General features: G+C 46.0%; 1 protein-coding gene across 2 annotated transcripts in view; it reads left to right on the top strand.

The window, feature by feature from the left end:
* Positions 1-12884, top strand: part of AGPAT4 (1-acylglycerol-3-phosphate O-acyltransferase 4) — a 425215-nt gene that overhangs the window by 370846 nt on the left and 41485 nt on the right. For both annotated transcript variants that reach the window (XM_078646933.1, XM_078646932.1), the window contains one exon: positions 1146-1221. In XM_078646933.1, coding sequence (XP_078503059.1) covers positions 1146-1221 — 76 coding nt within the window. The remainder of the gene's footprint in view (positions 1-1145; positions 1222-12884) is intronic.

Below are 12884 nucleotides of genomic sequence, written 5' to 3' on the forward strand. Positions count from 1 at the left end.
TGTATGGGCTTGGAACCATTTGGCGGTTATACAGCAGCGAGGGAAACTGTGCCTGTTCTGTTATGTATTAGTGAAGTGGCTGCATCAGACAGGGTTCAGAAAGTTCAAAATGCCTAAACTTCATTAGAAATTACGGAAGTCTGGGAATGTGCATCAGTCTTGCAGTCAACAGCCTGTTCTAGAAACTGTGGGGCAGTGAAGTTTTTAAAAATCTGATTACGTAGACAACGTCTCTCTCCTCCGTGTTCTGGATCATTGAACTGAAACCTACACACATTCAAACAACGGACGGACACACTCCCCTTCCCAGACCCTAAAAATAAACAGTCAGCACACCATCGCTCATTATTCTTACAGACTGTCACGCAGAGGCAGAAAAAAGACACCCCGTAGCAACTTAAAACAAGAACTACAGTGTGGACGAGCATGTATGAGTCATCTTCTGTGAGCCTCGCCTGCTGCCTCTCGTCATTTAACATTGAACGCGCTCACCGCTGTGAACGCGTTCGCATCATCTGGCTTGCATTACACGGGCACTCTGACAGCTCGTAATTAAGATTAATCACTCTGCCATGCTCGCTCTCGCACACAAAATGCCACATCGGGCACGCGTACATTACTTACAGCCTATCACTTCAAGGCTACTACATACACAGCACAGGGAAGACGAATCACTGACCAGATGCCAGAAAACGCAAAGGAATGTGTGGAATTCCTCTCACCAAGGCCCTTCTTCTTCTTCTTCTTTTTTTTTCTTATAACATTAGGATCTCTTAACTCCTCCCCCAGGAGGGGGAGGAGTCCGAGCCCTAAAAACTAAAATTAATGTGTCCTTGTGTAACGTATCTGGTTCTCATGTAAAGCGCTCTGATACCTTTGGGGAAAAAAATACTGCTGTTTGCGAGGCTGTGGAATACCGCACACTAATTCCGTGTCAGCAGTATTAATCCCCATTAAGAAAGGGTTTGAATTTTATTTGCGCTGTACAGGCGGGTGTTATCGCATTGTAATGTTAATTACGTGTGCAGAGTTTGCACTACGCCAGTTCAGTGCATCCTACAATCAGGGCCTTTGTCTCGCGCACTTGAGGTTCATCGGATTGCACACCTGTCTTCATGCCTCCTTTTTTTTTATTTCTGCTCCAGACGGATTCCATTAGAAGAAGTCCCGGAAGATGAGCAAGAATGCGGTATCTGGCTCCACAAACTCTATCAGGAAAAGGTCAGTTTGTTGTTTGGAAACATTTCTCAGGCCTAAGTTGTTGGAACATTAATTATTTACATGTCGAGCCTTTATAATGCCATCATTTCTTTTTTATGGATTCATTGCACAGTATTTTTGCAGTTAGAGGAGGGTTCACAATAGCGAAGCACCGGGGGCACTCCTCTCCATACATTATATTTTACTTTAGAATTGGTTGAGTGAGAGAGGAATGAAAGCATTATGCTCCTGGAACGGAGGCGAGCTTTTTACCCTGCCACTGATGTCAGCATGGGCATTTCGAAAAAAATATAGCTTCCACAAAAACCATTTGAGTGATGCTGTTTAAAGTTCTTGGCATGGCTTGTACATTACACACTTCAAATGTTTTGCATGGGTTGCTTCAGTAAAAGGCAGGCAACACTACGACAAAGTCTGAAAGGAGCACAGTAAATGAAAATATGGGAAAATGTTATTTAACACCAAGCAGAAAACTGTTTAAGGCAGCAAAACAAAACATGTCAAATAGTAAATGCATGTTTTTTTAAAAAAAATTGTGTTTTCTATATAACTGTTCTCTTGTGTAGCTTTCAAGTGACCCATCTCATATTGCACCCTGTCAGTCAGTTTTGGCTTTATAAAAGCAGTCCTTTACATTATAAAATGTGCAGCTTTCTTTGCCATTATTAGTCAAGGTTTAAAAATCCCATAATTCAATTCAGTTCCAAATTCCCAATACTACTTATAGGAGACGCGCAACGCCCATTGGTAGATCTTCCCAACAGGTTGCAGGAAGGCCTCATGTTTGTAGCTTAACCAGGAGAAATTGAATCATATTTGGCAAGAGAGGCAAACTCTGAACTTTGTGATCCATGAAAGCCGTATACTTTTGTTGTGAGGTGACTGGGTGTAGGGCATGTTGAGGTATCATGGACTGGGACTTGGATGCGTCTAATAACGGCATGAGGCTGAAGAGTGCACCCAAGTGGCCCTAAATGGCACCCCATTCTGCTGCTTCTGTACAGCATGGAAATTGGTCAACCAATCCACCTTACCCTACTCTGGCCAGTTGCTGTGCCCAGACTAACTCATGCTGTGGACCTATCCCCTCATTCACAACCACCATGGCCCATTTAGGTGGCTGTACCATATACTGGTTCCTTCACTCTTGTCTGTTCTGGAAATTATATTGTTCAATAATAGCGCTCCACTTAGGGTGTTATTGCTTTCTTCCCTTCTCAGACAGACTGCTATTTTTCCTATCATTGTTTCACTAGTGAATCAACTTCTAACATTGGCAATATTTACATTTTATGTTCAATAATATCTGACAGGAGAGGCACCCCCTAAGGTGTAAGACAATTTTTCAAATGTATTAGCATAAGTCAAATAATAATGTATTATCTGTTTAGCAGTTTCGTCTTTGGAGAGCTCTACAGCAACCACCACTCTGAGAGGTAAAATCTTGTTGTGACAAGCGAGACCATAGTCACAGCATGATTTCTACAATGTTTTTACACAAGTCCTGCAACTTTTGGTTTAAACATGATTACAACAGTCCCTTATATCCAGGAATCACTTCCTTAGCAAAAGTAGCAGCCTTTTCTGTTTGGAGATAGGAGAGGGCTTTTCTTTCAGCTGCCTTTCTGTCACTGTTGCATTGTGTAGTTAATATGCCCCCATAAAGTTGTTGACCTGTTTCAAGCCTCTATCTTGTAAGTAAGGAGGCCTTCTTCAGAACAGGCGATACATTGCATTATGACCCATACGAAGATGTAAAATTGGGATAACTCCTTTAATTTGCACACCCGCAGTGTGTGCAGACTGTATCACCCGTCGACGCTTATTGTTACTTGTAAACTTCATAGGGATCTGTCTTTTTCTGCTACTATACAGAAACATTTATCGGGATGTGTGTTTTAATCCCAATCTCAGTCTTGCAAGGACATGTTCCCTGGTGCAGAGGTATTGCCACATGTGTTCTGCAAAGGTGATGGCATCCAACACACCATCTCTTAGTTAAGGTGAGGAATGTGGGTCACTAAGTGACACTCCAAGTGTCTCTTACGTACATTTTACTTTCAAGACTTTCCATGTTGGTAGCACTTTGCAACCATCGTCCTCTCTTTCCAGGCGTGCACCCTGCTCTTTGTGTTTTGAACAATTCACAGAGTTGGTAGGTATAGTCTGTGGTGGAAAATAAAATTAAATTATCTACGAGTGGATGACAGCCTGCTCGATTTCCCCTCCTTTCAAATGTTGGTATTTCTGCATCAGGCAATGACCCTGCTCTTTGGTCAGGGCCAGTTGAAGAATTTGTCAAAATCATCCTTTGTTTCTGATCGCAGGATGTTGTCTTGATTGGCATGGTTGGATACTAAGGCGGGAGAGACTGTACTCATACTAGACAGAGGCATTTAAGGACACAACACATCACTGCAGGGCACACTCATCCACCTCCAATGGTGAGCGACTCTCATCCTTTGGACAGTTGGTTGCTTATGTCTGGCTCAGGAAGGACTAGAGTCAGGTTCATTCATCAATGATGGATGGGGGAAATGATGGACATCTGTGGTACATTCCATGTTGTATACTTCTTTCTTAGCCACAGAGCCAGAAGTTTCTAACTCCTTAAACTCTTCGGGAAAATGTTGGGTGATCACAGTGGTCCAGCTGCAAATTTACTCCTTCATAACAAGATTCTGGATGTATAGGTGCTTTGAATTCCAATGAACACCCTTTGTCCAATGTGCAAAATACATTTTCCATCTTGTTGGTGTATTTTAGCACCAAACAACTGGGCAACCACTTTCCCAGTTATTGAAAATTGAGGTATGCATGGTTTTGGGTCATGCAAAGAGGAATTACGCTATCAACTTTAGATTCTAAATTATATTGCATTTGTATTTATATAGCTCTTAATACTCCTCACTAGGCACTGAAGCACTTTATATCAGGCAGCAGGTTTAACAGGGGCACATAAGCTGTTAATTAAAGAACAGTACGTGATGAAGTATGAACATAGTCTTCCATCGATGAGGTTATTAAAGGGAAGACACTTTTGCCTCTAAAGACACCACAAAGTGCTTTTGGTTCACTTTGATAGGCAAGGATCATCTGCCTCTTCTAAGAGATACATTACTGATTTATTTTAGTTTACTCTGTGTACTTCTGGCTCTCTCTGGCATGCCTTCAGACCCCAAGGAACCACAGGGGCCCTCCGGTCAGGTTTCTGCTGGCACGTCTATCCCTGGAGCCATCTGACCCCTTAGAACCTGTTCCCGTACCGAGTACTGACCCCGGTGCACAGTCTACTCCTGGTCCTGGATATGCGCTGGACTCATTCTCATCGAAACCAGTGCTGACGCCACCCGCACAGGAAGAGGATCCGGTGCTGATTTCAATGTCTAATACAGGGCCAACTTTGGCCCAATCTCGACCAATGTCGCATTGCGAGATTACTGAAGCACAACTGGTAGTCATGCAGGATTTCCTCCTAACGTGACGATCAATTAGGTCAAACGGATGGGTCCTACAAATTGTTCAGCATGGCAATGCCATGCCCTTTCTTTTTACTTAGCCAAATCGTCCTCCTAAATCCATTCCCTTTCAAATCTCCATCACACCTCACTTCACCCCCATTTTTATCTGCACTTCAATTTTTACTAAACTACTTTCCTCGCAGCCTCATTCATTCTTCCCACATTACAAGTCTCCTCCAAAAAAATAATTGTATTCCTCTTTTGTTTTTACTGCATGATTTCCTTCCTGTCTCTTCTCTGTACCTCTTCCCACTGTGCTAGCTAAAATAAACAAAGACAGTAACATTTTAAGAATTAAGTATACTGAAGTCATTTTGACATGAGCGGTGAAGCTGATGTCTCTCTGGGAGAGATGTCTGTGGTTTCCATATCCCCGGTCATCCACTCGAAAAAGAGATACCCTAAAAGGAAACTGTAGGAAATAAATTAATACTTATGTTTAGAGAGTGGTTTTTAAATAGTTAACATTGATTATAGCTAGGAAGGGCAGCACCCAAAGCATGTGTTTTGTCAAAATCTTTGCACATGTAAAGTTAATTTATCCTATCCCAGCTCCATGCTCTGTCTACAAGCCCAACAGTACGTTTAGGTACACTTCCGAGGAATGTAGACTCAGATAGTGCTAGAGGTGGCAGGGTTCTCCTCCATCTACCCCAATCCTCAACCTTTTACAGGTATGTCTCTCCCCTTCCCACCCAACAAGCAGACCCACCACTCCAATCGATCTGAGATGACAAGCACAGGCATTTTCACATGGTACGCAAATGTTTCCCCGTCCATGCTTGCTCCCTCCTCACCTCCTTGCAGCAGCCTCAAGCTCAGTCCCAACATCTCTCTTCTCTGCTGCACCACCATCTTCCATCTGCACATTAAAGAATGAAAAGAAATAGTACTTATCTGCCGAACATCCTCCTCGCTCCGGTCCTGTTTCTTCCTCTCAGCTCTGCCTCCAGCCCGGTACATTCAACAACAACGGACCAATCCTGGTGCTGCTCTCGGCTATCATGAGAGCAGCGCAAAGATTGGAGGGAGCGACCTTTCCTGGTACAATCGAGGGCACTTGAGGCCTGGCCTTGGTCCAACCCAGCTGTCTTAAGACAAGACGGCCGGCTTAAGGGACATGCGCACTTTGAACTGCCATGGCAGCCCACCCTCCTCCCTGCTGCTGTCACTCGTGGGAGAGGTGTGGCGCCGCGGCCAGGGCGACTGACGCTGGAATCTAGGGATCAGGGTTCGATCCCCGGCTCCGGCGGCAGATTAGCCCAGCACCATGTGACTCTGGGCAATAGCTCGCTTAATCTTCCCGACGGCGCCTAGAGACCCTAACGGGTGATTGTGCGCTTTACAAATGTGGATTATTATTATCATCATCAAGAGTCTTTATTTCGGCCGAAACGGCCATAAAAACACAGATAAAAAATACAGCACAAGCCATTAGATAAAAAGAGACGAACATTACAATGTGAAAAACAGGCAGTTATTCTGGTTAAAACAGCATTACAGTACATACAGCGCTCCACTTTCCCCCCAGACTTCCTAAGTGGATCAGAGAGCACGTCTAAAATTATGTAATTTGCTAAAAGTGCATGTGCAATACATAGGGGATGCGGGGCCTAACATTGATAATGAATCAAATTCTATAAAGTGCATGTGCATTATGTAAACAGCCAAAGGTTGTTAAAGTGCTCCAGTATCATAAAAAAGGGGAAAAAAAACATTCATAATACTCAGTTCACATATCCCCTCTTGTGTTCCTAAGGCGCATCGCTACTCTTAGAAAGTCTACAGTACAGTGCAATGTTAAAATATCTGCAGAAAGTTTCAGGTACAGTAAAGCTACCTTGGCCTGTCTAAAACCAGCCTTTTTTAAAACTCTTTTTAAAAAATGTTTCCTTGGGAGCATGTAATACGGGCATAACAGCACGGCATAACAGCACGAAGTGAAGGGTGTCCTGCGGAGATCGGATATTGCAGCCGCAGGGACCCTTCTGCTCCACCGTTTTAGTAAAACCTGCAGGCACCGCTAGGCTGTGAAATATGGAGTTCGACCTGAAGCGTGGCATAAGGAACCTATCTTGGGCACTGTGTATGAGATACAGGTAAGGTTCTATGCCTGGGCAAGATTTCGTCAGTATGTGGCTTCTCACTGTGGGTTTTGTTATCTCTTGGTCTTCCCTGATAGAACCCAGTAAATTAAAAAACTCCCCTTTAACAATAGTCTTATCATTTGCCAAGATTTTAGTGGGATGAGTAAAAAGTTCCAGGTGACCCGTTGCCTTAAGAGAATCACAAACGTATTTGAGCCATGGGATATTCATCCCCTTGTCCCGTGCCAGGCAGTCCTGAATGATGTCTCTTGTCAGGGCCGCCTCTGGGTTTGACCAGATCTTAATCCAGCAGCTAACCGGTTTTAATTTGATCCTGTCCTCGATGTAGGCAACACCCAGCTCCTCATGTACAATGAAGCCCGGGGTACTTTGTGGCACTTTCAGCAGTCTTCTTAAAAGTTTATTCTCTTCGGTATGGAGCGACTTTGTGTCCACAAAGCCCCAGACCTCACTGCAATAGAGAACTTTGGCGGAACATATTGAATTGTAGAGAATCAGGATCTGGTCAGGAGCCCAACGGCCCAGCCTATGTGTGTGATTCATAATTGCCCCCATGCTTCTGGTTAGTGAACGACATTTATCCTCCAGCAATGGTTTAAAATTAAGCCTGGAGTCAACCAATATCCCTAGGTATGAGAAGGACGGAACTTTTTCAATACAGTGTGCCCCAATTGTGTATTTATATTTCTTTGGGGACGCCTTCCATTCCTCCAGTATGTAGGATTTGGCTAGGTTTGCTGACAAATCCAGGCTCTCCATGAAGTAGATAAAACCGTGTAACAAAGTTTGTAGGCCACGCGGGGTTCGGGCCAGAAGTACAGCATCATCTGCGTAGAGCAGAACCTGAACCCCACTGTGACCTATCTTAGGCGAGTCCACTCCCAGCCCAGCCAGTGCTTTCTCTAAGCCGTTAATATAGAGGGTGAATAAAAAAGGTGCTAAAATACAGGCCTGTCTAACTCCCCTCGTACAGGGGAACTGATCTGTGAGACTGCCCTCCTCGTTGTACCTAACCTGGGCATGGGTATTCATGTGTAGGGATCTCAAGATATTTACTAGGCCCTGATCCACTCCCAAGCGTTTATAACCCTAGTTAAAATCGGGGCCCACAACTCTGCATACGCTAAGAACAAGTCCGGGGGGACTCCATCTGGACCCGGCGCTTTGTTTCTGGTCAGTCCTTCTATGCCGGCCTTATTCTCATTAGGAGAGAAAATTGTGGGTTCCCCCCTTCCTGGCCCTTCATTGGTCACAAGGCAATCTTCCTGGGTTCTAAGATTATATAGACCTTTAAAGTGCTCATGCCAGGTCTCCGCCAGGATGTGGTTTACAATCTTGGGTTTATCCCTGTCTTGGAAGCAAGGGTCATTTATGATTTTCCAAAATGCCATCATATTTGTGGTATCTACTGCTTCCCTCAGGTTTTCCCACGCCTGCTGTTGCATCAAAGATTTACGGCGCTTAACCGCATCTTTGTATAAGCCTCGACACGCCTTAACCCTGGTTTTATCCCTCGGGCAGGATTTCAAAGCCATTTTCAGCTCTCTCGGAGCCTTAGAACAAGCCTGGTCGAGCCACCCATGTTCCCTTGGTTCTTTTTTTCCGGACTTGACCCTGAGGAGTCTATCAATGTGCAGTGTTGCCCCTTCGTAGGCCTTAACCAGCTCAACCCCTGTCACTTCAAGATTCAAGCACCTCCCTATATGATGGTCTTTGTCTGCCATTCGTGCTTCATAAAAGGCATCAACGTCAATTTTGGACCATCTCAGCCTTCTGCCCTGATCAGTCGCCATTAGCTCCCCTTTCAGACCTCTTTTGTCGTGGGTGTTGGTGGTGTTTGGGTCCCTCAGGACGATAACTAAGGGATTGTGGTCACTAAATGCACTAGATTGTATTTCGAACCCCAAAAGCTCCTGCTTCATTATGTGAGATACAAAAATAAAATCAATGACTGAATCACAGCCTCTTCCTTTAAAAGTTGGGTTTATCTGCCCTTCGTCATCTCCATTTATTAAATCCATGGTGTGTTGGAGATCATGCCTTTCCAGCATCTTATTGAGCTCTTTTCCCTCCCCGTGTATTTTTCACATTTGGGCAAAGGTGACAATTAAAATCGACTGCAAGCACCCATTCGTACTTGCGTCCCTCTTGATCAGTCTCTCCCTCCAGCCTTTTACCCAATTCTCTCAAATTTATGAGTGGTGACCCTGGAACTATAGCATTATAATAGTTCACGAATAATATGTTATGGCCCCTCATACGTAGTTTTAGGCCTTGTACAACATCAGAGTTCCAGCTCAGGTCTACCCATTTCCCTTTCAGTTTTAAATCCGCGTAGATCGTCAGCCCGCCTTTAGCTCTTCCTGACCGCCCTTTCCTTGCCGGGACAAAGAACATCTTAAAGCCTTCAAGAACTAGCTAGTCTCTGTTACATTCCCATGTCTCTTGTAAACATATGACCTGGAACTTTTTTATATAAGCCACCCATTCATAATTTAATTTTGCTGACAGCCCCGCTACGTTCCATGATAAAACTTTTATAGTACCTTGGGTCATGGTACTTATGCTCGGCAATGTCTGACCGCCGCGGATAGTCAAATGGGCTCCTATAGTCTGTCCTTTGTCCTCTTCAGGACAGCTAACCATATCACTTTCCATGGGAACGGGTGTTTGTGTACATTCTGGGGTTACTGGGAGGCCTCCACTAGAAAATATGCTTAGAGCAATCGCTTCGGAGGGGGTGTCACCGCAGCGAGAGCTCCGTTCATGTCAATCAATGTCTTCCAGTCCCCGGCTATTTGCCAGAGGAGCAAAACGATTTTTTGTAAGAGACAAGAGCCCCTTTTCAATCACCCCACTATACGTCTGCCTGTCGACCTCTCTTCGGGAACTTGTTCATGGGTCCCTATAAAAGAAACCCAGCGGTAACATTTGGATAAATGAGTTATTCTCCCCCCTGAGGCCACCCCGGGGATAGGCAAGGAGGGCCTGTATCAGCCCGGGTGATCTAAAATGTATTCACTGTGTCTCCTTCAAAACACTTTCTACTCCGGCCTATCCAGCACACCCTTCTTGCCATTAAGATTTGCCTATAGTGCTCCAGTTTAAAATGTGTGTTTTTACTTAGCCAGTGTGCTGCCTTATTGATTAACATCTGGGGTGTTTCTTCAGAAATTTCAGTAGAAGCAGGAACCCCTGTCAGAACTATTGTATAAGGGCTCGCGGCGGGAAGGAGATCCATAACAGGCAGATTCGTCGTGCCCTTGACAAAGTCGCTCCCTACTGGCTGATTCACTACAATTGCCAAAAGTCCCAACCCCCTGGCCTCCTGAGCCCTCTTTCCTGTTGTCTCACTTTGTTGTGGCATCATATGCTCTTCCTTCCTAGTGGGCAGAATGCTCTCCTTCCTTCTGGTATCTTCGTTTCTACCAATCCCCGGGGGTTCTGCTTGTGCACTACCTGAGTGGGTACTGTTCCTCTCTCTCTGCGGTAGGTCCCCCTGTGGTACTCCTCCCGTACCCTCACTACCTCGGGTGTCCATATCATGAGCTGCTAAGGGTCGGGGAGTGACTAATGTGGGTGGGCCCGTCCACTGTGCTGCCAATCTGGACATATTTTCTTCGAGCGCGCTAATTTTCGTGTAGAGGGGTGCTTGTTGGTTAGTGATTAGTAATTCCAATCTTCGCCATAATGGTGAGTCCTCCTCATTGCCCAAGTCCATCCCTCTGCATTTAGAACACTGCGAGAAGCCTGTGGCTTCTGGGGTCCCTTTGGGCCTATCCTCCTTTGATGGTTCTTTCTAATTCACATTTCTGGTAGCCTTATTTCCTCCTCCCCCTCGCCCTCGTGCGCTCTTGGCTGAGGCTGTGGGAACATTTACGGGCATAACATCTCTACTAGACGTGTTGAACTAAGCGCGCCCTTTTAGATCGTGTTACAACCTCTGCAGGTTCCATAGGTGGCAGCACACAGGGCTCTGGTGCTTCCGCCCTCTCCGCCCCCTCTTCCCCTGCTCCTTCCCCCCCTTGATGATGACGTAGATGCCAACATGGATTAACCCGATTCTCCCTCCTCCACTCCATTTATTACAATTACAGATGTCATTTCCTTGGTAGATGACATAATTACTCCTGCCTCAGCACAGGCTTTCTCTGCTGATCTGTGGGAAGTAATGACAATGTCTAAATTTTTCGGGGTAACAGCCTTCGGAGTCTCTGTCTTGGCTAAACCCCCCATGGACAGTCTTTTCTGGGCTGTGTTGGGGTCCAAGGAAAGTCTTCTTTTGGCAAAAGGAATTTCTTGATCCAAGGCTGATTCTGCCCTGATAAAGAAAGCATCCAGTGTCACTTTTAGGCTCCCTCCCACATTGTCTGGTTTGATTCTCTTTAGTCATTGCGATTCGGGGACCAAAATCCCAGCAGGGTCGGCCTTAAACTGCACAGTAATAGATAGCCAGGTCAACAACCCTCAGGATGCATAAGATCAGCAACAAAGTACTATTCTTCCTTCAATAGCACTGTGTAGTCACCAAAGCGGAGTAATCAGATATGTAGGTGGCGATGTTAGACCCCTGGCCCAGCTCTGCCTCCTCCTGGCTTCGACGGGCTTAGACGGACCCACCCTTGGCCCGGACTTCGTCCCGCGCCGCGGGGGGAGAGGCTGCGCTATAAGCGCATTGGCCCCGCCTCCCCCTCACTCGCGGCAGCTGGTCAGAACAGCGGTGCACTCTGGGGACTGTAGTTCCCCCGAAGTGTGCAGGCAGTGTATCGAGCGTGGCGCTACCCCTGGGACCCCTCGTCCCACCAGGGGTTCCCCTGTCAGTGCTGGCGTTGGCTCCGTGGGCAGCAGGTAATCAGGGCAAACAACAAAGCGGCAAAAGGTTCCCGCAAAACATTTTTTTAAAATGAAGCCTTCAGCGCACTTTAAAGTTGTTTAAAGGGTTATTTTTGGAGTGTAGCACCTTCTCCTTCCTTTTTATTTTTGTTTCCCCTTTTATCTCCAGAGCTTTACTATGTATGCCCAGAAAAAAAATAAAAAAAAATGTATAGCCTTTCAAAGTCCTTTACCTGGGTGTTTACCTATTTAGGTTCAAAAGGAGCAGTGTATCAAACTTAACTTTCACCCCACTCCTCTTGCTGAAGAAGATCCTCACCAATTGCCGGCAGGCGTCCGCTTTGTACTCACGTTAATGTCTCGTATTTTCTTTAACACCTTCAGCGCTACCGCGTTTACCTGCCCTGCGCTGGTGGAGGAGCAAATGGCTTGTTTGTGACAAAGCCAGCTCGTCATGAGCGCAGGGCAGGTAACGCCCATGACGAGCTGGCTTTGTCATTAGCGTCGAAGTGGTTAAAACATTCATTTCTTAGCATTCCACGAAGCGACCCGGTCCATGTGATCCAGTCCTGCAGCGGTGAAGCCCCCGAACACCCTAAACAAGACCGTATACAGCACAGTCGAAGAAGTCACCGGGAGCAGAGGGGGGCAGCAGGAGAAACTAGCAGATTAGGTAGAAAAGGCAGACTTCCAGGCTTGCTGCATCACCTAATCCACGAGGCCGTCACGAAACGAAAACTCCTCTGTTCTCCCCTTCAGTTTAATCCGTTCGCTGCCTGCAGAGTACCAACACCAAACAGTAAAACTCCCGGGCGAGAGGAAAGCTGCCCGTCGCACCCTGGCTCAGCGTTTCCACACACCTGGGACTCGGACGCTATCCGAATGAGGGGGAGGGCCTGACTAACTCCTCCGTGTCACTCAGCAGGCCCCGCCCCATCCTAACGCTCAATTCGGGACAGAAGGATGAAAAATAAAATGGTAATAAATTAACTTTATTACCATTTTATTTTTCATCTCTGGGGCGTTTTGGGGGCATTTTGGTTAGTGTGGTGACGATCCTCTGCTGAAATGGAGGAGCCGATCCTGCTGGATACAGTGCAGTCTAAGGTATCCCCTCCCCTTCGCCACTAGCAGTCTAGGACGTTCAGGCTATGCTCCTGCTGTTTCAGCTTCAGGCCAGGATCTTGTTGAAAGCAGCTTT

Source organism: Lissotriton helveticus, chromosome 6 (assembly GCF_964261635.1).
Source record: "Lissotriton helveticus chromosome 6, aLisHel1.1, whole genome shotgun sequence".
Lineage (NCBI taxonomy): Eukaryota > Metazoa > Chordata > Amphibia > Caudata > Salamandridae > Lissotriton > Lissotriton helveticus.